General features: G+C 42.0%; 1 protein-coding gene across 3 annotated transcripts in view; it reads left to right on the top strand.

Moving 5' to 3' along the window:
* Nucleotides 1-26,220, top strand: part of LOC115376919 (ADAMTS-like protein 1) — a 102,825-nt gene that overhangs the window by 14,712 nt on the left and 61,893 nt on the right. For all 3 annotated transcript variants that reach the window (XM_030076754.1, XM_030076753.1, XM_030076755.1), the window contains exon 2: nt 23,170-23,292. In XM_030076754.1, coding sequence (XP_029932614.1) covers nt 23,170-23,292 — 123 coding nt within the window. The remainder of the gene's footprint in view (nt 1-23,169; nt 23,293-26,220) is intronic.

Genomic DNA, 26,220 nt, shown 5'->3' with positions numbered 1-26,220 from the left:
GTACCTCCTAAAATCAATGTGCATTTTGATAAGCTCAGATGATTTTTGAATTGCGCTCAAAGCACAAGTCAGGCTTTGGAAAATGTGTGTTTCCCTCTCCCTGTCTCCAGAGCATGTTGGTTTATATTTGATTGTATTGCAGTCCTTGGGGTGGGTGGGTGGGTGGTGTGGGGGTTCAGTACAGCAACATCCTTCTGAAGCTGAAACATAAAATGTGAAATATGACCCTCTTTACCGCCAGAAAGAGCAAACTTGTTTGGATGCTTCTTCTTGGCTTCATGGATTCAGTGTCAGTATTTGAATTGATTTATGATGAATGTGGCTGCATAACCTCATTATGAAAGGGTACATTTGGATCTTTCAATCTTCTCATTGTGTGCACACTGTCAGATCAACTTGTATATGCACTTAGGAGCTATAAATTATACATGCTTTGAAAGTGGATTATGTTAATGGGTTGTGATGAGCAGATGCTGGATAGGACTGCACTGTTAACTTGGCACAGAAAGTAGTTGTAGTGGCAGCGATAACTTGGATAGTCTTAAATGAATGTAACAAAGAGCAAAAAAGGGGAAGACATGTAAGGACATTGCCCCTCGAACACTGCCGTTGATGGCAACTCTGCAGTCACTCACCACACACCGCACCTGTCCAGCACAAGTCTTTGCCTCTCTGTCCTTTCAGTGACCCATAATTCCCTTCTTCCTGCCCACCTCACTCTTAAAGATTAACGGAGCGCTCACTACCTGTCCACCTGCTAGAGGCATCATATTTACGGGCACCAGGGTCACCTCAGGGCTCCAGTTGGTTTTCTAATCCTTGGAAAGAGAAATGGTGGACCTCACCAAGGGCGGACTGTTCAATGTCCACGTGGTTCCGGTATTGGAAGTGCTATTGTTTAGTTCAGGAGTCCACCTGTATCAGTATCAGAATTTGCAGTGTAAAATCCAACATTTTGTGGGTTGTTATTGGGTTTTCTTGGCTTAAGATGTCTTACTGTCTTGTTTTTTTGCCTTGATTAGGACTTGTACCTTTTCCAGGAAAGAAAACCAAACAAAACAATGATAAAAACACATAATGGCTGGCACTAATGTAGCTTTGTGTTTTAATTTTCAGTTAAGCAATGATTCAAATACGTTGTATTGAATCGATGCCACATTCATCAGATTTTGTAGAGGTTATGCCCTTGTCCTAAAGCCCACAGGGTGTTTGGTAGAGGCACCAGACTGCTAAAGCTGAACTTTAAACGTACACTGGCTTAGTCTAGCCCTGATTTGAGATATACCCCTAGGGTCTCTGTGTCACCTGGATAGCCGTGGCCAATGGCACTGAAATCCACAGAATGTGAAGCCAGCTCTGTTACACACCAACAACAATGGAAGGCTGCTATTTGGACCACATTTTGAAGGTTTTGGTTGCAGAAGCAATTTTGGAGCTATCAGATTGAAATTCAAGATGCCAGAGCAGGTCAATTCTGTCAGGAATTCTTTAGACGGGTGTGCGGCATTGAAAGCCACTTTCATAATGTAAGAAAAAAAAGGAAAGCCTTTCATAGTCAGAGAGGCCATATCTCTATCACAGTTGAGTTAAAGATGTTTTTCTGTCTCAGATGTCCAATATATTCTGTCTTCAGTATTTAAAGACAACATGTTTAATACAGAGGCTGAGAGTATCCTTCAAAAACAGGTATTTAGGTTGCCTAAAAGTCTCTTATATTTAAGTAGATTCATTATATTAAGTATTATATTATATATTAAGTATAATATAATTCTATTCAAAATATAGATATACTGGGTTACTGCTACCTTTTTTCAGATTTTATTATTCATTATTTCATTTGATTGCTGAAAAATGGTGCATTTTTGGTACCTAAACTCAAACTGAAGTCTTAAACTCAAAATGAAGTCTTTGATTTTCACTCTTTTAGGGTCTGGCAGCTGTGCCCTCCAAAGCAAATGTACACTCATACTGTACTTTCCAACTCAAAAGATTTTTCACTTCTGATGATGTGGCTAAGTAACAGGCTGAATGTTTTATGAGATATCCTCCCTCCCCTCTATGTGTCACCACTGTAAATCAAACATGGTATATTTCCTCTAAACAACACATTTCTGAGGCAGGGGGTTGCACAGTGTTCAGATGCACCACACATGCATACCGTACCAGTTCTCTTGACAGTAAACCTCGATTAGGTGCCTCAACTTGTGTAGATTTCAGTGCTGTTGAGAGACAGCTTCCAAATGCTTGGCACAGCAGCCCGCCCACTTGGCTGCTCTTGGGTTTCATGCCACCAGGGGTTTGCTTGTCACTCTGATGAAAGAATAACTCCTCTTACAGAAACCAATGCCACAGCCATCAAATTTGAAACTTACCTTCCTCAGACAGCTAACCTGTCAAGTTGGTGCTGTTTTGAGTGCGGTTGCAGTCACCCTGTGGGGATGGCGTGCTGTAGTTTCTGTCTACACTCTGTTCCAAAAGAAAGTGTAATGCCAGCTTGTCTACAGCAGGAAGTTAAGGCAACACCAGTGGTCAGCTACAGGGTAGTTCCATGCTCTGTGCCCAAAGCCAGGCATCGTCTCAAGTGTCGCTACGATGCCAGAAGCAAACTCTGGAGGAGCTTGTCAGGTCATTTAGCACCAGAGCTGAGGTGGGAGGAGTGAAGGGGACTGGAAGGACACCTACAGAATGGATCGCTGGCCTACAGCTTTGCCTTTTGAAATTTCCTGTATTTACGTTTGTCAAGAGGATCCAGTCCATATGAACGTAATGCTGATAATGTTTTTTTCTTTTTTAGATTAGATGAAACTTGAATGATACCCATGAGGACACTAGGTTGTTGCAGTAGCAGGAATGTAGATAACACAGCAAGCAGTTCCAACAAGAAAATACTGAGACTATTGTAACAGATAAAGCATCTTGTCGACAGATTTATAGGCTCAAATTGGATGTGGAAGTGTGGAACATGAACTGTTTATATGATCAGGTACACAGATGGATATGGATTTCACTAACTAAGCAATGTTTCACAGTCTTTTTTTCTGATAATTGCTGTCTGGAAATGTCTTCTGGTAGCAGGAGTTTTTTTTTTTTTGTCAATGTAGCGCTCTGTTCGTCTTGTGGGAGCTGGACACGCTCATTTTTGAAAGGGGAAGGACAGGGAGAGGGAGGTGGGTAATGATTCTCCGGTGGGCCCGTACTGTAGCTGTGCCCGGCAGTGCCCAACCCAGCTCCCTGCTGAGATGACCCCGGGCACACGCTCCAGCTGTGCAAACACAACTGCATTGCTGAACACACACTCACGTTCAAGCTGAGCCAAATCCAATTATTTGCCTTGCCTTGAGCTTCCACTTTCTTTTTTCTTTTTTTAAAAATTTCATTTCAGTAGCGCATATTCAGCAGTCAGCCACTTTCCTCAGTACATAGACGCTACACCGCCCAGCTGAATAAGGTGTGGAAACTCACCACTGTGGACTCTTTCTCCCTATATTTCTCTCATATGAACATTCCCCTGCTTGTCAGCTTAATTTCTCACCCTTTTGCTCATTTTTCTTCCCAAAACATCGACGTGACAGTGGGTATCCATTCTGTTTGAGGGAGCAACACCAAAGTCAATAGGGAGGGGATGTGAGCCACTCGATCGCTGGCCAGTTAACACACACAGCGGGCAAAAAATATCTTTATCAGGACAGTCCGGCCCTCCTGACAAAAACATCAGCCATCTTTATTACCTCTCGTGATCTCCGGTGCTTCAGGTCATGCTGCTTTCAAGTTTCCAATCTGTAACCCTGTAACTTTTCCTTGCAAAATTCCCCTCAAACTTCAATGTACTGCCAGGTAATACAACCATCTGATACAGCACAGACCTCCACTCTGAATGGCTCACAAGCTCCAACACACTCAACTGATAAAGTCATTATAGGGAAGTTGAACTGCGTGCCAGTTATATACGCTGCAGTCTCGCTCTGTGTAGCTGACGTTCATTTGATATTCAGCACAAAGGCTCTGTTTACTAGCATCTGTGGATAAAAGCTGCGACCCGTCTCTGTCTACAGAGCAAAGGCTGTGGAGGGAGAAGGGTACTGACTATCACATTGCCATCAGCTTCAGCACAGAGACCGCTCAGGCTGCAGACATGGCTGACATCTTAATGGCCGCAACCTTGGTTCTTGCTCTAACTTTCTGTCTTTCTGTCCTCTTTTTCTCTCTCCTTCTGCCTTAACTGTCAAAGCGGAGAATGTTGCCGCCAAGTATCTGATTCCAACCGCAAAGACAGGCTCGAAATTCAGACACACACTTTATTAAATGGTCAGATATACTTGATTCAGCTCCCTGTTACACGTACAGTCAGTGAGACAGTTGGATGTATACTCTAGGCACTATTAAGCTAGAAAGCCACACATTTTGCATGCAAAGTAAAATATGCACCCACACACAAATCACACTTCGCAGTAACTCTAGATTCAAGGCTGAACATTCAAAATTAGTCAAACACACAGACACAAAGTTGTGTACGCAGCAGCACAGCACATATTTCACCACAGTGCGCATACTTCAATAGTGCTGACTAATTCTCCCCACATTATTGGAAACTGTCACTCTGACTGCACCACAATTGGAACAAGCTTACTGTTATCATAAGTGCCGAATTTGTTTGTCGAGTAATTTCCACAACAGTTTGGGGTGAAACCAAGTGACAGTGACATCCAGACTTAACCTTTTTTTCCATTTTTGATGAATTTTTTATGTTGTCGTATCCCTCTATTTTCTATAAATATGTATTAGACGAGAAATCCAGAGACCCGGAGGCTACTTTTGGCTCTCCAGTTGCTTTGGAGCTAAATGTTTTTCCTGAGATAACAGTGCGCTTGTCAGTGCGGCCCACGGGGAGCCCTGTGCTAACATAAACAAACACACAGCGTCTGTCTCTGCCACTGTGCGTTATATATGGGAATGGCCGGCCATGCCACAAATACAATACAAAACGAGCCATGGAATTAGCACACGTGCATACAAGCATGCACATAGTTGAGCAGACACGTGCACAACCAGAGGGGTCTGTCCACAGACACAAAAAGGACAATATAGAAGGATACACTGCAGAAATCTCCATCTTAGCAAGTCATTTTGTCCCATGTTCAGTCTTATAATCTTGTTTTTCTCAAAACAGCTGAAATGTGGGATGAGATAATCCCATTTGTTTCCAATGTAATTTCACTTGTTTCAGGGGTTTTTCTGGGAACAAGTATAAATATGTTGAAACAAGGCAGACAAAGGCAGATCAACCCATTAGTATCAAGAAATTCTCACCTGATTCAAGGAAATTCTGGAAAAAAGTTAATAAGTTTTGGAAACAAATTGCATTACCTCATCCCACTGACTGAGTTTTTCATTTGTTTGAGGAACAAGATATGAATATGAAACTAAATCACTTGTCAAGATGGATTTTTTTTCCTTATAGCTATCACAGTATCATACCGTAAGATGTGATAAGGTCACTATAACCTTACTGAGTACCAGAGACACACTCTGAATCACAACAGGAATATTGCTGTCATTTTTCATGGTAAATAGATACACAGAGAATAAACACCAGATCATATGCACACATGAGCAGTGTCACACACACACACGCTGACACAGTTAGACAAACAGGAGCCCCACTGCCCATGAAGAAGTGGACAGAGCGGACTGTGTACTCACACACATGGTGTCAGATAAATCTCCCACAGTGTGTTTAAGAGTTCAAATGGCGCCTCCGATCTGTCTCTTTAATACAAAGGGAATGTGAAGGACGAAATGTGCCAAGCTCCCCTCCACAGAGACCCCCCCACCCTCGTGCCTCCCCTCTCCGCTCTCCCGCTCATTCAAACGCCACTTTGGCTGTGGCCCAGATGTCAGGAGCGTCATTCATCAAACCGCTCCCTCTTGCTGGTAATTACAGAGGTATGACAAGGATGTTTGAATAATTTTTCATGATGTGCTATCATTGTCGCAAGTCTCAGCAATCATCCTCTATTATAGGCGTCAACTAGCACGGCCCAGGACACTAATTTTTTCTGCATAATTTTGAAAATCGGTTATCTATTAAAGCTATCTTTAATATTAGAATCGGTTTTGCTGAAATAAACTCTCTAGTCTTTGTAGAGCATCTTCCCTCTTGGCCTTTAGGGTTGTTTTCTGTCAGTCTCCCCGTGTAATTGCACCGTGTGGAATCTCTCCATGTTGACAAGACAATGGACAGGCAACATTAAGTTGTCACATTACATTGACCTTGTTATCATAGACTGGTGGGGAATACACTGTTGTCTCTGATCTTTTGTGTGTCTCAGATCGTTCCCGGGGGTGACTGACATGTTCGTAGGACACAAGACAAATCACTGGGTTTCCCCGTCCTGTTGGAGTGATGTTGCTGTTGTGGTTAGTTAGGCCGCTGGAGAATGCAGAGTCAAGTGGGGATGTCTGGGAATGTCTGTCAGACAGGGACTGGAGCCTGTTCAAAAGCAAATTGAGTTATTGTTAGCACTTGTGCTTTTATTGGTAGTCAGGGCAGCCAAAATGTAATAATAATAATAATAATACTAATCATTCTTATTTACTAAGCAGATTACAAACAGCAAATGATCAAGATTAAACACTACATCAAATTAGTCAGTAATGAATTAGTCACCAACAAATAACGGCAATGGAGGTTTTTGCTCAGGAGGGATCTGCCTAGAGACGTGACAGGGTGCAGGGTTATTGTTGGGTGTTAAAATGTTAGTGATGGTGCTTAATGTTATGCTAATCAATGCATTTTTTAAAATTGGGTTGAGGGAGGCTGATATTGTGAAGCACTCTACACTTGTAACTAGAATATGTGTTGCAGCCCTCTGGCTAAGCTGCAGGCATGAATTGGACTTCAGATTGAGGCTGGGGAATTGCAGTTGTCTCAGTGAGAGGAAATAAATGCATGACAGTCATTAGTCAAATCACCTACCAGGGGCCAGATTCGTAAAACTCAGTGTAGATTCATGACCAAAACTGTGTGTACGCACAAAGCCAGAATTATGCATAGTGCATACACATTATTTTCATCAGACTTATAAAGACATGTGCACGCATGGTTCTGTTTTTTGTTTGCACATGCACAAACCTAATGCCCACTCCCACAATCAGTCATAACTGTAGGTTGACACGCCCCTAATTAGCATGTTTCCATAGAAATACCTTTTGCTGCTCATCCATATTTTTAGACATGGCACCTAAAAAGACTGCAAGGTCCTTTAGTCGCCATCGCTGTCATTACACTCAGCCATTACGCACGGCTCAGCCTGTTTATAGCTCATCATAAGGACTATTAATTGAGCACACATGTGCCTCTAAATAAATCCACACATCAATTAATCTGTTTTATGTGACACAGTGCAACAGGCATATTGTCACTCATAAATATAATAATAATATTAAAAAATAGATAAATAGGCTTATACAGAATCATACAGCACAATGAAATTGGATATTAAAGACACTTAGTGTCTTGAAATAATAAGGTTACAATAATAATGTCTCATAAATTCCCACCTTCTTGTTATTTTCTACCACTTCTCCACCAGCCTGCAGCCAAAACTCTGTATGCCTGGTGTGAAGTTGCAGGAAGGTACACACAGTCTCGCCACACGTTCCTCTTTATAAATACCAATTTCTGTTGAGAAAATAGCTCATGCATGTTTCTGTGGTTATACATCAGGCCCCAGGTTCTTCGCTGCAGGTTTCAAGTTTGAAGCTATGTTCCCCAGTTTACTGTCGATAACAGATTTCAGATTTGTCAGTCGACACTGCGCTCTGGCTGTCTAAAAGGCAGATTATCAAAGATATTTATCATCACGTGACCTAAAACAAAAAGATAGTTGGAAATTTTCACATAACAATAGAGGGACAATTTATAGATTGAGATATTTTCCTTACTCGTAAGTAATATTTTACTAAAATGCGGTGAGGCCTAGAATGCATCTTTATGGGATTGTGTAGGTTATATGTTGGGTGGAGGAGGAGGATTTGTTGGACAGAAAAGCCCCATGCCAACTCGGTGTTTGAGCTGGTTAAGTAGCTCTGTGTGATCAGTTGAATCAAATGCATGCATCTGTCTTGTGGATCAAGATGAAAAAAGCTGCCATGGTAACCATGGTAACTGCCACACCTCCATGCAAACATTCTATCAGCTGCCCGCCAAGTCACTTTGTGATTTACAGAGAGAAATATTCAGTCGAGACGCAGAGCTAAATCTCTGTGGGTTGAGTAAAGTTGGCGATAATAACAGGAAAGAAGTCAGCGAAGGCTACTGGAGGTGAGAGAGGAAATAACTGGCCAGAATTAGAAACTAGAGAATTGTTAAATGTTAGAGGAGAGCAAGACGTAAAAGCACAAATGGACAGAACAGTTGGAGATTCAGATATTTACCAAACCATCACTCTGAGCGCCAGCGAAAATAAAGCATTCAAACCAACTCTTTAAAATCTAGGAAGTTTTTCAGTCACTCATCCATTCCATTGAGCAGCGTAAAGACAAAATGCAGTGAAAAAGGTGCTAAAAAAATATTGTGGTATTAATAGCAAACGGAGCATCATTTATTCTGGCTCAGATTCTCTCTCTGTTTTTGTTTTAACCAGGATAAGAAGTATTAAGACGGCTTTAGAGGGATGGAGAGCAGATTATCTTCATAGTTGAAAAGAGTGGGATAATGGCAAGTGATAAAGGCCTGTTCTTGGCTGTCAGACACACACAAGCATGAGTGAAAAACTATGAAATGGTTTAGATTTTGATTTACCTCTGCCTGTCTGTCTTCCCACCATCCCTTATTTAGTCAATCCATATCGAAGATGCATATCATCAGTCAGTGTCTATAAAATGAAAACAGTGAGAGAAGCCAACATTCCAGTTTAAATCAGTGCAATACACATCAGTTTTAGCGTAGCAGCCAAAATGCCATGGCCGTAGATACAGCGTGCATTCATAGGGCATAGTTCTTATTTAATCAGTCTGATGGTCCTGAGACGAGACAGCACGTACATTTTTAAACTTGATCAGCAGAGATCCTCAGACATGGTCTCCATCATATCCAAGCACGCTTCAGAGCTTATGCTAATCTCAATCAATTAAAAGGATACACATGGCTACAAGTCCTGGGGGAGAAGAGACGTGACCACTGTCGTGCACACAATGTAAAGAGAAAGCATTTCAATGCAAGTCTAAGCAGCAGGCAAAGAACTTACTTAAGTGGTGAAATTGCCAAATTCTTTCCACTTTGTGCCCAATGTGCAGCTGGCCTCCAAAAACGCAGAACAAAATTGAAGAATGGAGTGTGGATTATGATGCAGAGGGCTGGATAGTTAGAGATAATGCCACACTACAGTCGGGGCAGCAATTCGTTATTGCCAACTGGATGAGATCAGGACTGAAGAATGCCGCAGAATATGGAAATTAAGATTGTTAGATGGTCAGGCAAGTCCACAAATGTGAGGCTTAATTTGGGAGCAGGAATGCCACAGTGATTCTGCAGTAACCGCAGACGATGCTCTGGAGAGAAGCGTGGCTTTCATGGCGCATGTTACAGTCGGCGAAAACAGTTTAGGAAACTCTGCGGAACAAATTTGTTGGCCCTTGCAGTGGAATGAGAATGGGGGTCTTCATAGATCAGCTTCTCTCTCTCCCTCTCTGTTTGACTAGTAAGAAAGTCCTTTGCAGTACCTTGCTCCACGCCACCAAGGTTTAATTTGGTTGGCCTTCAGGGATACATGGCTTTAATGCAAGCCAGTAGCTTGCCAGGTTTGTTCTTTGCTTCTTTCAAAGAAAACACAGATTACTGGATAGGTCTTCTGGGAGGTCTGGCATTGGCTGTTCGCAAGGTTTTCATTGAAGGATCCATGTTGGACATACAGTATTGCCAATACTGCAGAGGGATACGACATGATGGTACACTGAGAAAATGGGTGAAAAACAAGAACATGTGCAAAGTACAGAATCAGTCAAGCCCAGACTTTTTGGCTTATTGACTACGGGATCATATATCTTGTATTGCTATTTTGTGTGTTTTTTCCTCATATTGTTATACACTATACATATCACTCATACTGTGGAAATCCCCAAATTACTATCAAGTCTCCAGTGTGCCAGCACAGTCACACAACACACACACACACACACACACGCACACACACATACCTTTGTCAGAGGGACCATAGTCTGGTGATTATTTATATGATAATCAATTGAAAACTAAGTTATTGATTACCTATTGAATTTTTAAATGCAGTTTATTGTGAGTGCTGGATTGATTAGAATTTACTTGCACAAATATTGACAAATCAAAAGATGTGAGTGTACAGGTGATTATTATTAGTGGTATGGTTAGGGAGATTTTACAACGTCCATTTATTGATTTATAAAACGTAATTCCAAAGTGGCAGCAAATTCATGAATAATGATTGGATGGAGTGTGGACATTTAATCAACGATTATTCTTGACATATTTTCATAGAAGATGCCGGTTATAAAAACGTTTTTGAACACTAAGAAAAAAATGTCCAGATGAACTTGAATTTGTCAGTCAAGGGAAGTGGCAAAGAGATTTCAGTCAAGTCCTAAATACTGCAGTTCCTTTCATAACCACTACATTTCACTGAAAGATAACCACTAGGCTTTGTCATATCAATATTTGTTTTAAATGTAATGTAAAATCAGATGTGTTATTTCACATGCGATCAGAGTGAAAAATGAACGGCCAATTGAAAGACAATTTCAGGAGCTACAAAACCACTAACACAAAAAAACAACATGTAAACTGTTCTCATCAGTCATCCACTACTGTCTCTAGCCACCTTTCTGTGTGAAATCAGCCTGGTGTTTTGAATCGGATCGTGCAGGAGAGTGCACATGTACGTTACGGTGAACCCGTTGCCCCGCTACATATGGAACACTGTATTGTAATTGGCTGCCCAGCTGTCAATTCTAATCCTTCTTAGAGTCTATATGATGAGGGTGGACAGCTGTTTCTACGTATGTGTGTTTGTCTGCATGCGTGAGCGTGTATGTGTGTGTGTGCATAAGGTTGTGAATCAAAACCATGCCTCCCCTGTACTAACACACTCTTAATTGAAATCCACTGCGAACTTGCCACCAGACCACCACCGGATCATGAGTCTACATCATCCATCTCCGCAGCTTTTGTCAGAGTGGGGGGTTAGGTGTTCACACGCGCACCCAACCACACACACACACACGTACACTCAGGCTTGCATGCAGCTCCATTACTGACAGAAGTCAATGGTCGCGGTTACTCAACACCAGCGGACCGAGCGGCAGTTGGGCCAATGAATCGATCAAACTAATGAAAAGCTGTGAGGGAGAGCTGTCACACAGCTGCAAGACAGCACTCTCTCCATGTTTTACTGTTGGATCGCTGCCAGTGTTGTGTTAATCTGATAGTATGTAATGCTCACTCTGTCACTACTCAGTGATGCTCTTAGCGCTGGTAAGGCTGTGCGTGTGTGTGTGTGTGTGTGTGTGTGTGCGTCTGAATTGGATGTCAGGGCAGACAGCGGTTACTGGAGTTGTTTACCTTTTGTATATCAGGCTGTGCACAGTGTGTGTGTGTGGGAGGGTTTTGACAATAGCTGGGAGTTTGTCCACTGGAAATGTGCATGCTACTGAAAGCCAATATTTAGACTCTCCTCTCCTCTCCTCTCCTCCGCTGTGCGAGTTTGTGAGCAGTCCCATGCTGATATGGGTTACACTGTGCATGATAACATTGCTAACAATAATGAAGGATGAAAGTTACTCTAGATAAATGGACCGCGTTCAAAAATGCCTTGAGTCAGAGTAACCCACGCACTGATGCAGAACAGTGAGGAGACTGTCCGAGGCTCGCTGATCAGGAAATATTTATTTACAGCATGTGTCCTAGTGACTGTGGTGAAGTGAGGGACTCACTTCCCCCCTTGTGCTTTCCCCCCCATTATCACTCCATACATTTGCACATTTCAACAAGTTTTCTGTTTTTTTTTTCTGTTAAATATATATTTCATTACTCACCTTGTGTTGCAGCTCTGTGCTTTCAACATCTGATACTAGTTACGTACATTCAATTTGCTTAATTAATTTGTTTGCCAGTTCTGTGCATAACATCAAGTTAACATTTGGTGAATGCAACAAACACACACTAATACAGTCTATTTGTTAAAACAGGGCTATTCAATTAGAAATTCAGTTGGACCAGATTTTAAAACTGGGAAATGTACATGGGCCAGACATTTGCAGCAGCATATTTAAAACATTTTTTTTAGCTTTTGGTAATGACAAATTTTAACCATCTCAAATGTAGTTAAAAAGTAACGTTTATTAAAAATCTAGTCTCATATCTGACCCAGGCACATCACAAAGTGCCGAAATATAACAAAACCTATCACTAATTCACACACATTGCAAATTAAAGACACAAGTTATATACAAGTATTTGCCAGCACAGGCAGGGTTAAAATGACAGTTTTCATTGTCAATTTTACATGTCAGGGTTGACATACATATTTTCTAGGCTTGGTCAGAATTGTGTCACATTGATTTGGCAAAGATATCCTGGTGTTTCTTATGCTGGTTTTGCTTTCTGACTGCCTACAGATTTTAGACCACACTGCAGTTGTTTAGGCAACAGAATAATATTGCTTTTTACAAATATTTTTATAAAACAGTATTACAATTAAATTATTGAAGTTGGTATTGAAATAGCTTATTTAATTAGGCTGGCTGGGCCACTTGGAAGTTGCTTCTGGGGCGGATGTGGTCCATGGACCGCCAATTGAATAAGCCAGCTTTAAAACCCCTTTTTATTTCATTTACAAAGTTAACATTCCAGTCCTAATTGCCAAACGCATACGTAACTTTTCCTTGTTTGAACCCTCTACGAGGAACACACAGGTTTTCTTTGTTCCTTTTATATCGGCAGGTGACATCATCAGGGCATACCAAGTACCAGGGGAAGTTTTGTTTTGCTAATTAAGATTCCAGTACATTCTTCACCACACATTTCCCCCCTGAAAGGTCTGCACCCTCACCTCTGCCAGTGGGACAGAAAGTCAGCCACTACACCGTCTTGAACCTGCAAAGAACGTTACCGCCGTGCAGTTTGACCATTAGTGTCCCATTAGTGCACAATGTTCAGTCTCTAGTGCAAAGCCTTTTCCTAACAGCGAATACCTGAGTGTGTCCAGAGCCCACATGACGGCAAGACTCTCCTTCTCTGTGGTAGAGCATTGAATCTCTCTTGGGAAAAGCTTCCGGCTCAAGTACACGTCAGGCCTCTTGTCTCCCCCCTCCCCCTGCAACAACACGGCACCCAGACCAGAGACAGTGGCATCAATCTGCACAGTCCTGACACAAACACTGCGGTCATCCAAAACATCAATTATCTGGGCTTTCTCAGCAGTCTTACTTTGCACTTTGCAGCCAATCAGCCATTGAGAGAATGACTTTAAAACAGTGTCCTAAGCCTATAATTGTGCCCAAATCTCCACCAATGAGCTGGCTGTGTCTCTCCTCATTGCTCATATGGGACACGCCCCACTTAACAGTCGGATTCCCGCCAAAGCAGTTTCTCAAGACACCCCATCCTTGCCCTACAACATAAGTAAATGATATTTCAGAGTTACGAATGATGGAGTTTGCTCCTCTGCTATTGGGCTTAAGGCCAGAGAAGGGGGAGGAACAGAAGATGGATGCTTTTGGGAAACTTTAACTCTGTCTCATCCTGTGAAAAGGTGATTCTGTAACAACTGTCAGTGTCCACCCTTGCTTTACACACACATAAAACACACACACACACGCATGCACACACGAATACACACACAGTTTCACACGCTTATATAACCTGCCCTTAACACTTCAGGGTCCAGATGTGATACATGCTGGAACCAGCTATAACAAAGGGCCAAGGCCATCCATCATGGGCAGAGCCAGTGGTCAGGGAAACGAATGGTGTTTCTGTCTTTAAGTGGGTGTGAGGGAAGATGTAAAAAACTGGGTGTATAACTGAAAGCAGAGCTATTATGTCAGAGGACAGTCTGGGCTTCTCAGCCTATTTTTTTTGTCTTACACATTGCAGGAAGGACAGCTTGGCCCAGAAAACATAGGGGCCAGAGAGGATTATTGTAGGCAGTGGGATCCAGGACCCAAATATTTTCAATTCTTTCATTTAATCTTGATGATCAGGTTCTAGTCTGTTGATTTCAAACATGTTTTTGGCTTTCTAATACAAACAAAGGAGCACTGAAGATTTGTATCTGACAGTGTAATAAATGTCCTTACTTCCAGAGGGCGAATGAGTTGTATACACTGCAATTTGTCTTGTGTGGGATTGTTTCCTCCCCACCTACACCAGCCACAACTTGGTCCCATCATTTCAAACAATAATTTTCCACATCTGTTTTAGGTGTAAAGGCAAACCCTGTAGGCCATATTCATCATACATCATCATACGAAATGACAACCATCAAGCCTCTTGTTTTGAGTTCTAACCAGAATTGTGATTTGCTGTAAAAATACAATCTCTCTTCTTTTTGTGTCTGTTGTTACTCCCCATCGACAGAAGCTCTAGATAAAAAAAAAAAAAATGTCTGGCTTTGTGATACTTGTTAATTAACCACTTAATTTGGCTATTTGGTTTAGCTGCTAAACTCTGCAGAGTCCAGATGCTTGCAGAAGCAAGATGTTTATGTGTGGTTTGCCAGTTGAGGAGAGCAAGTATCTCTATCGCCTTAAAGTTTTTTTTGAGGAGGGGATATGAACAGGAACACAGTGTGCATATTGCAGTGACAGCGATTGCATGACAAGAGGCAGACAGTCTAATTTCTCTCTGTGTCTTCCCAGCCACTAAACTCTTTTAAACAGCATTGACTCAAACTCTCAAATCATCCCATAGCATTCCTTCTGTGCCCTGTGCAGAGACTCTGTGTGTGGCAGGGAGGGCTGGCGTGTTTCAGGAAGTGACACGTGATGTGTCCGGATGTCATCCTCCCTCCCACACTCCGTCATGCTGCCCTCGGTGGCATCACCGTGGGAACCCATGTCGACAGTATTTCCTGCTGCTAGTATATGAGACCCAGAGGTCACGCCCGGCATTCCCCCTTGGCTCGGACTTCAGTTGTCATAAGGCTCTGCTGCAGTTTGCAGAAGGCCTGGTTTAATCTGGTTTGGTTGCTACTACTTTACCTTAAATTGGTATTTATCAGTCCAGGAACAGCCAGACATTCTTCCTGTTATTTTAAAAAATCACCAGGGTTGAGATAACTACATAACTTAAACCTTAGAATAATAGGAATATTTCATAAATAATAAGCATCGATAGGCTGATATCCAATAATATCAAATATGGTGGTATTTGCACCCATCTGTTTTTTTTTTCTACAGTGTCAATGTATTATTGTTGGGCAGTACATGAAAACTTTTAGAAGAATAGACATTGAATATCATGATATTTGAGACAATATTATGACATTAAATTTTGGTTATCGCCAATATTATTAAATCAGTTCATGTATATTCAGACTGATGCCTAAGCAGCCTTTGACAATTCACTGATTATTTTCCCCCCGTTATTTCTGTCTCTGTATTTATTACTCTGTCCTTCTTTCTGTCTTGTTTGTCTGCCTGTCTGTCTTTCTAGATGCCTGACAATCAAAAATGTGCCTCAAACTGCACATATTCCTTCAAGTGCTTGCGCAGGTTTTCCTTTTTTTAAACATTTGAGAGCAGTGCTGCTACCTTGCTCCCCTGGGAAACCTGTACAACCTGACATTTTGTGCCCAGCTGCTTTGCTTGTCCACTTGATTTCATTGGATCTGGAGGAACCTCACAGTGCCAAACAGGATCTCTACAGCTTATTGGTTTTCGGTGCCGACTCAACACCTTCACTGCAGTGCTGCTACAGTACAGGATGCAACAGGATGGGATTTAAATTGGCTGTTGCAGACAAGTGTGTTCTTTGAGTTCAGTTTGGATACCAGTGATTTCCCTGCCAACCTTTTAGTCATATAACCTCCGCTGAGGGAGAATACATGCAGAATCACTGGAGCACAGTGGCTGTGGTATATGTATTGTATTAAGAAAAAATACCAAACAGTGATTTTTAGGTGTTAGGTTTCGGCACTGTTATTGTCACAACTCCCTGTGCTAGTCTCCAAGCTGTCAGAGCTTTTTTGAGGGCCTCATTAAAAACCTCCACATTAAATATAATAGCAGTCGTTACCTGAGCAGGGAAACCACACAATGTCTGGAGCAGAGATTAATGTTAGTGGCTAAGCTATTTTTATATTAAGACTTCTCCCTCCTGACTAATGGGATACAAAGGCCTCAGCTCTGGATTTGATATCTTCATCTGTTTGCATTGTAAGCGAGGACTTGTCGGCATCACGGTGTCACACCACAAAATTAGCTCGGCAGTAAAGCAGGGGGCTCCACGACGAGCCCTCGTGGCCCCCACACATGGTCAGCAGGTGGACTGACCTGTCTGCTTATGTCACAATCAGGAAATGTGCTAGTCATTACCGTTTGCACACTTGAACTGGTCAAGCGCTCAAGTTGCAGTCAGTTTGTGGTCAGTTCCACAGCTAAGGAGTGAAGAATAGTGATTTATTGTGAGGGTGCAGGCAGTGTGAGCAGCTCTGCTGGTTTAGCGAGGCTCTGGTCTGAGTTTGTGTTACAGGCTGATATTTTGCGGTCAGAGGAGATTCTCACAAAGCCAGCGGATAGTTACAGAGAAACAGCTGGTGACAACTATGGCATGACATGATCGATGATGCCCACTTCATGACTTATCCTGGAGCCTTCAGGAATATTAAGCAGTGTGACACCATGTGGCACAGTCTGTAAGGCAGCAGACAGTAAACTCCTTTGGGCAGAGGCTGCAGCAACTTGATTTAACCGTTTCTTCATTGTTTCTTCTTTTTGGCTTAACAGACAATAAACATGGAAACTGAGCTGCTTAACTGAAGCAAAGGGCAGATCAGCAGAATATAAATCATAGAAATGGCTTTGTGATATACAGTAGAGTTGCTGCAACACTTCATAGATCATAACATATAATTTTGTAATGCTGTTTGCCCTGCATTAAAGTGAAAACCACAATGTATGTTGTAATATTGCTCGTACTATTATTGCAGATTACTGTTGATAATGATGAAAGATTACACCAATTCAGATTTAAATTTGGATTCATGTAGTATGCAAAAATGTTTTACATACAGTATGTACAGTATCTTGAACATATTTACACTGAGCGGTAACATCATAAATATTGATTTTACAGTCATTGGTGCTTTAAACAGGCAGTCCATTCATTCATCCATTTCTCATTCCCACTTATTGGGTTGGAGCCTGTCCCAGCTTGCATTGGGTGGAATGTGCATGGACGATCCTACAGCAAAATGCTTTTGAAGAAACAGTCCTTCTGAGAGACATCCGTGTCTTGTGGATTGCTTTCTGTCAGATGAGGGACAGTGCAGCTGAAAAACATGAGAGAAGAAAAAACAGTAAGACGGCGTACAGCTGGTCAGTTTGCCAATCTGTCCATGTTTTGATCATTTTCACCTTCGTTAGCCCAGTCAGCAAGCATTAATAATGTTACACTATCAAGTCGTGTCAGCAGTTACTGAGGGTTGTAAACCAAAGCGTGTCTTAAATACGTCACTCATTCACGTCTTAGGAATGACTTGTTTACGTCTTCAGGAGCCTCTTACTTCACCAACAATGATAAGCGTGGCCCAGTCCAGTTTTATTGCTCTCCTTTGACACAGAAGCGTCATGACTTTACTAAATGTGCGTCATCTGCAGTGCCTCTTCAATTAGATTTTTCCATTTTGCACACTTTTCATTGAGTGTTATTTGTAAATGCTTAATTTACTGAAAGCCTTTTTTTTGTGCTCTTTTTCATTGTACAGTCATTTCAAATAAACTGGTATGTTGTGTCTCCAGGAATTTTAAGCTTCATAACATGATATGCTATGCATGTACCTGAACATTAAGTGCACCAGTTGACAGTCTGTATTGTTATAAACATACATTACAAAAATAGGCAACAAAGTATATGGTTCTTAAAATGCAAACATTTAGTATATTCAGTAAACACTAAAGTACAGACATATTGTAGGTATTAATTTGATCATCTAATTATTTCTCATAACAACTCAACAATATATCTGGTAAATTAAACCATTTCATGTGCTACATTTGCACCAATAATGAAAAACAAGAAACATTTTGAAAAACCTCTCACCTGTTTGTTCTGATTTTGCACTCTGCAAGATCATCAGGGTAAATGTGCTCTTCATCTGCGGTAAGTTGACCTAAAATCTCAGGTAGATGTGAAGAAAGTGTCCAGGACCAGTTAATTAAGTTTGTTGTACAGTGTGCTGTCATCCCTCTGCTGTGCAGCATGCTCCTCAGGAGGGCCATCTCAGGAAACCAATCTTTGGAGTTCCTCTTCCTCAAACACTGACTTTTTTGGACGTCTTCATCATGTATGCAGCTACACCGGACAAAATGAAACCCGTGCTGCTCAGGCAAAGCATTTGATTCAGCCACCATGGCTCTCAACATGCATTGGATGAATCCTCAGATCTGTACCTGCTGTTGCTCGTGTCTGTTGTTTGAGCTCCACTGTGCATACTGTGACATGAAGTGTCTATAGAGTGCCGAGCGGAGTGTGTTGCTGCAAGCGAAGTCCGGTCAAAGTCTTTATTTTTTATTGAGGATATTGACACTATCAAGTTGTGCTAGGTCAAGCTCACATTTTTCCTTTAAAGGGCATGATTGGTCTGATGTTTACCTTAATTATAGATCATTAAATAAAAGACAAGGTGCACCAAACACATACCTTTTTGCTTAATCATTAACTTGCAACTTTGGATCATTTGTGTGTGTCCTTATAAAAAGGTTAAAAAAAAAAAAAAAGTATTACGTCTCCATTCATGTAGGTGGCATTTGAGCCAGTTATAGCCAAATGGGGTAACGATAACAATTCTAGCACCCTTGACCTTTTGTGGAATCAAATACAGGAGGTAGAGTCAGACCAAGAGGAAGTGTTTGCAGACAGTTTGAAGCACCAAACCACCCTCAGGAATGTGAGCTGGTAAACAGAGGGAAGACAGACGAGCTGGCAGGTCATTGTAAGAGCGGTGGATTGTGAAGGAGGTAGACATCGCCACGTTGAGTGCCCAGCCTCTCCGCCGGTGCCCATGTCAAGATGGGACACTAACTTACCAGCCATGAGAGGCTAAACATTTTGACGCCTGCCCTTTGGCTTATATCAGCCCAGCTGACAATGTGAGAATCCGGGACTGGTGGTGTGTCTGCCAGTAATGTGAAGGTGAAGTGAAGTCTAGTCCTTAAAAGGCCATGGTAAAGAGGTGCCCATGCATCGTTAGGGAGATGCCATGCGTCATTATGAAGCATGAAAACATGAGTGCAATAAAGCGTATAAGCAGTGGGATGTGATGACACTACCAGGAAAACTTTTAATTCATCAAAGCTAGTTTTGCCCTTTTTTTCATCCAGGGCTTCTCATTATTCATGCCCTCCAAAATGATAAGTTGTGGGAGTTGAAGAGGGCAGCAATGGAGACAAGTTGAGCTCCTTACTGCTCTTCTTCTCATGCATGCAGGAGACACTGCACTTGGGAGGAAGAGACCAGTAAATCAAGTTGAGAGAAATCTGGCACGGAGGGTGAAGGGAAGGTACATCTTCAAAGGCCCTCAGAGGAAGAAAGTTGAATGTAAGATAACTAAATAATCCATCAGGAATCAGAGAATGTGTTGAAAGTTGTGTTTCATTTTTGGTTATTTTTTCCCAGAGAGCTTAGTCATGGGCTGTTGCATTGCAGGTATCCTGTGGGTAAACATCTGAAGTGAAAATTGTAACCAGGAGTGTTTTTTTTTCTTTTTTTTTCTCTCCTCTTTTACACCGAAGGGTGTCTTGTTGCCTTAGGCAAGCCAAGACTCTGTCATGGCCTCTATGACTTTTACCTTTATCAGTGCTGAAATCCTGGAGTAGCCTAGGGCTTTGGTCTTTAATGAGCAAATATTGAGGTAGGTGCTTCAGAATCCCATGTTTCCTTCATGGTGAATGGAAAAATCCTCCCATGAATCGATGTGTGGGGGCCGGAGTGGATATGGCAGAAGTCCTCGGATGAGAAAAGGGCACCCTTTTTCCCAGATTATGAAAAGGGGAATAGAGAGGGAGAGGAAAAGAACGCCGCAATGTTTCCTCATCCAAAATGTGTTAAGTGAAAGCTCCCATAAATCCCCTTGAAAGTGGATTAGCAAAAATATCTTTTCCTCTTAGGTTTCATTGAGACAGGAGCCAGTCTTGAAAAAGAGTGTCCTTATCTAAACATTGGACGGGATCTTATTAATCAAAGGCAGCAGTGCGCGAAACATAAGTCTAGGTTTTGGCATTCCATACCATGGTAAAAGTCACTCACTTTTCACAGTTTCCACCCAAACAGTGGAAGCTGGCACCACATTCCAGGAAAGGCCAATTATAATATCAGGTTGGTGTTATTACTGTTGATTATGTGCTTTGAAGGCCCGCCTTTGCCCCTGAGTTCACTTCCTCTCCTCTTCCCTGGTTGTGACATGCGCTTTGAAACCTGAGTTGCCTCGGAGGTTAATGAATCGCCCTATTTCACTTTCACCCTTGCCCTGTGTCACAGAGGCACACACACCCCATACACACACCCACACACAGAGTAGATTAAAGACTCACATGAGAAGTTTTTTTTAGATTGGGATGTCTCTTGGAGTGGGCTCTATCTATCACAGGCCACCTTCAAACTAACGCTGTGTGTATGTTTTTTTAACCCCTGTCATGTCCATTTCAAATAACAAACTCAAACACAGCCTGGAGTAAGGCATGTTAGTGTAAGCTTTGCACAAAATCCAACACACTCATTAGCTCCTGAAGAGGTAAAAGCCCCCGTGCAATGTAGTATTGGGAATATGGGTGTTCACTGTCACCCCATAGACATCATACTACCCACCTTGAGGTCCTCAAGTTCACAGGGCCCCAAATAAAGGATGTTCTGAGTGTCCTCCACCCCTTCCCTTACATGGTAGCATAACCTAGAACTTGGGACCTCTTTGGAAACAGAAGATATCCGGACCTCTGCCAGTTCTTAATGGTTCAGTCCAGTGGGGTGTGCAGGATGCTTGACATCGGCACTGAACAACCATCTTGTTTTCTTAGGGAAACGAGTTTGATAGATACCCCTTTTAAGACTCCAGCGAGAGAGAGTTTGGCTGTCATGCACCATTAGCCTTTAGTTCAGCTCGGTTCCAGCCGATCCCACGGCTTTAAGGAGGATGGATGCAGACTTTGAGAGGACAAGGAAATGGTTGTCAGATTTAGACCAGCCAATCTGGTGTCAAGACACTAAAAGTGTGTGAGAAAATAATTGCGGAGAATGGGAGGAAAAAATCTCCTGAGAAAAAGACAATGGGTATGTTCATCTCACTCATGCTTGCATTTATCGTTGAGCAAGGACATCTGGTCATTTAAGTGGTTTTCAGCACATCATAGCTGACAGCCCCCCCATACCCACATTGGCCACCACACACACACACACACACAAACATACACACACTCCAAAGCTTTCTTAATTTTAATATACTTGGCTTGTGCATGTTTGGCTTTACCCTTGGCTCATGGTTGTGCAACATTTTAATTTTAAGCATCACTGGAAAAGAGGACATGCACCAGCACTGTGTTAGTGATGCCAAGAGATTTCACATCGTGCAAATCAGATGTGCAATATGAGGCTGTGATTTAGTAAAGAGATTATCCCATTGTAGTTGTTTGGTTTTCCAGCAAAATTCATTCACTCCTCAGGTGATTGTAGATCAGAGGAGAATAAGTTGTTGAGACAAGCTGAGAAAAACATACTACAGTATAATGATATCCCTAGTGATGTATGCCTCATGTTCCCATTGTGAGGTCTACCACTTTCCCATAACCCTTTTTAGATCACTAGAATGGGACTGAAAGCACAGCCAGTAGATTGAAAGCTATAAAGTGACTGCGCTTTATTCTTGTTCAGCTGATTCAAACTTTTTTACAGCCACTTTCCAGTTAGTGAAATAAAAATGAATTATTGAGTGTAAGTATTAAGTATTGAGTGAATTTCTTGTTGAGGTTGTTGTCATATTTAAAACAAATCAAAGTATTATTTTATAGCCAAGCAGCTTTCTCTGATGGAAATACACCTACGTAACCAAAACATAGTGACTAAACATTATGATTTAAGTTACGCCACATTTCAATGCACCGACCTCTGTGTTGTTACAGATGCCTCCACAGCCTCCACAGCCTAAGTGACCACATCTGAGCAGCGCTGAGTTCAGAGCTTTAGCCCCAGATTTGATTTGTCACATTTAAGCGTCCACTCTGCGCCCCCTTTTCCCACAGTTGGCCGATGTCAGTTTTGCCACAGTCGCTTAGCAGCACTTTCTTCTTTCCCACTAAAATGTACCCCCCCTGTACTCTCCCTCCACTTCCCGGAGAACCTCAAGTACCCTAAACCCACATCCCCTGTTCTCGTTCACTCTGAAATCTGACTTGGCACAGGCCTGGGAGGCAGGCAGTTGACCCGGGTCATTACAGGGTGTTTATGACCCAGGGAGAGCAGCTGAGGGTCCCCGCTCCATCAGTTTGCGCATCTTTGAGAATGAGGGCCCTGCTGTGTTACTAATGGTCCCTATCCAAGATGCCCCCCCTTCCCCTATTAGGTGGGTTACTACATCATGGGATATCAGATACTTGGGGTGTGAATTCCACCAGAGCCTTACAACCATAACCGTTCCCCCCATCGGGAATGCAGTGAAGAATGAGAAACAAAAAAAAAAAAAAAAAAAGGCATCATAAGTGAAACATGGCAAACAGTAACAGGAGTTTTACTGAAGTTTACCAAAATTCCAACATTGCAATCAGATATGCAAAACGGAGATAACACGGCTTAGATCATCGGAGTATTGTGCTCTGGTTTGACCAACTTATTTTTGGTGCAGTGAGTCCAGAATGTGATATTGTCATAATATTGTGCAGTGGTTTGACAGTTTTCAGTGATTGTTCTGGACTCGTATCTTTGTTTTCCAGATTGGCTTGCGGGCTGATGATGGTGGAGCAGTGTTCATCCGCGAGTTCACCCTGATTCGCCGGGACCACCTGCCTGAAGACTCTCTCCATGAAGGCCCCAGCAGCCAAAAGCCAGAGGACCCAGTAAGTCCCAGTAAAACCAGTGTGCTCATCGCTGATTAACACGATGGCGAGTTCCATCAGATTTTCAAACATGGAGTCATTTTTTTTTATTGCAAAGCTGACTTCTGTGTTATAGTTTTTCCCTTTTTATAAGTTGAATAAAAATGCAGATGGCAGACAAAAACAGTCATGTAATCTGTTGTAACATATTTATTTAACACGCCACACCAGAGTGGTGACAAATCAGCCCTGTTGTACCTAAATAATGAGCACAAATGAAAAACGATGGTGGGACACTGGGAGTGGACGCATAATCTGATTGTGGGCTGACCTAGGTTGATATGAAACAGGGTCACACATGCACGCTCACACACAGACTTACCACACACAGTAATGAACAAACTCATTGCACATTCTTGGGTGGGGTGGCTTTTTCTTTTCTTTTTGCATCACATTTCTTCTGCTCTGTCATCGACACTGATGAGACACTAGCCTTGGCCACAACAGTTTTCCAAAGCCAGTCATTCACCCAGCTGTTTTATCTAATGGGGTGGGGGTCAGTGTATGTGTGTGTGTGTGTGTGTGTGTGTGTGTGTGTGTGTGTGTGTGTGGAGGGTGGTTGGTGGACCTGCGTTCATTTTGGCAACCTAAACATCTAACTCACCTATCTCATCATCATCTTTCCAATAGCAAAGGTCCATGGAAAGGTCCCAGTGCTGATTAGAGGGGAATCTGTGGAAACTGACTAAGTGTTTGGGCGGCATGACATTATCGTTAACAAGAATGGTATCTTTTGATGAATGTTAATGTAGTCATTGCACATTTCTGTTTGTCGTAAGCACATGATATAATGGAAGGAGCATTAACTAAGCGGCCAAGACACAGGAACAAATGAATCCTTGATGTTTAACACGTGTTTCAACTATAGACTGACTCGCTGGCCGTCATGATTACATTTATTTAGCCAACTTAATTGCCGTTCTGTGCACGTTTCTGTGGTTGTTTTCGTTTATTTGTGATTTCCCAAATAAATGACCTCAAAGTTAGGGACCTTCCACATCCGGCACAGCTTTCACAAGCTTCCATGCCTGAACGCTCGACCCTTTGCACTTTGCATATAGAATATTCAACATCCTTCTACGCCCCTTTGAACACTGATCAAATACACTGTAGTGAAATTTCTTTTGACACAACATCTGCTTGAACTCACCATTACACTTTAAAGCAGGATTAAAGTGGACTTTAAGGTTATATTGGCTCTAAGAGGAAACCTGTTGTCATTCAGCTCTGAAGACAGACTCTCATATGTAAAGTCTTCTGCACCTTCTGCATTTTAGATATATTAGATACAGTATTGAGATCTGACAGCTTTTTAGTATATGGTCTTTCTCTGCCCAATATACACAATTTTTTGTGTCCCAACGGCAAATTTAATGAAAAGCCTCGTCTAGAAGTCTAGCATTTAGATGCCATGGTACATAGTTAAAATGCTATAGTTAGAAACCACAAACAGTTATCTTTATGGCTTTTGGATCTCATGTTGTAACCGAGCAGCAGCGTACTTTATGATACATTGACCTCAAGCAAATTTTTGAATTTGCATCAACCAGTCGCTGTGACTGGTTTGCAAATCAAATATCACAGATAGGGTAATTTTATAGTCACTCCCACATGCTCAGACTATCCAAGCCTAAATTCCACTCTGCAGATTTCATTTTTATAATGAATTTGGCTCCACTGGTTTTGCCATTATTCCACAGGTGCAAATAAGGGGCTGTGGTCATCAAAGTGAACAATACATACATTCTCTGTTATTGTATCTTGAGGCACTGTCATTTTGTTGAAATACTTCCCTTAAATAAGAACGATGCTGAATTTCTGTCTTGGAATATGTCTTCATCATTTTGCCTTGCGAGAGTGTGGTCTGTTTCAGTGAACACTGAGTTTTGTGTACTGTAGCCAGAAAGGAGAGATTTTCCCCCTCACATTGTAATCTGTAATGTCATTGTAATATGGAGCTCCATCCTTCATCTGTGAGACCGTGAAGGCCTCTGACGAATGTTCTGGATCAGAGCTAATAGCAGTTATAGATGGTTTGTGTTAAACTGTGTGGAAAAAATTTAGACAACTTTAGTCTATCAGTTATCCACCAGTAGAACAGCAACGTGCTGTTTATTGTATGACTTGTTGGGGTGGTTCACACTTGGTCTTCTGGTTTCTGAATGTTCAAGAAACTGACAATAAATTACTGGCGACACAAAAAAAAACAAAAAACAAACAAACAAAAAAAACTCATACAGTGTGAATTCATTGGTCTTAAATGAGCAGTAAGATCGTCCCTGGTTAAATGCATGACTGACAGGCTCATTAACGTGTCTTCACATAAAGATCCTGCAGACTCCTGGGGACCACACTTCTGATTTGTTTCACCACTTAGTAGGTTTCGCTCTCTGTAGGCCTGCAGTCCTGTTCAGTGTCGGATCTTGGTTCAATATTAAGCTTGATCCAAAGCCAAGACAAACGAAGCTTAATTAGCGAGCAACCCAGGAGGTGAATTTCAGATTCCAAAGTGTATTCACTCTGTTGTTTAACTTTCATGAGTGTGTGCCAGGGTCGGATGGTGGGGAATAAAAGTGACCTCCCCAGCACCCTTACCCCATCCCCAAGAGGGGCACAGACGGATTGTTCTCTCCCAAGGAAAGTGTTTTTCCTGGCAGGCTCAGTGCAAGCTACTTCTGCGGAGTAGAGCTGTCTTATATGGCTATGGCCTAACACAGCTTTGTATATTAACTGGTATTTATTATGTGATGCCACGCACATACTGTAGAACCTCAGCAATGTCAGTGTTCATAAACAAATACAGTACTACAGTAGTTTATGAGGTTGTGATTCTGTACCAAAGTTTTGCACGGGGTCTAATGGGTCAATTGCTGTCACTTTTTTTCTTTT

Source organism: Myripristis murdjan, chromosome 18 (genome assembly GCF_902150065.1).
Source record: "Myripristis murdjan chromosome 18, fMyrMur1.1, whole genome shotgun sequence".
NCBI lineage: Eukaryota > Metazoa > Chordata > Actinopteri > Holocentriformes > Holocentridae > Myripristis > Myripristis murdjan.
This window is presented reverse-complemented; position numbering and strand designations above follow the sequence as displayed.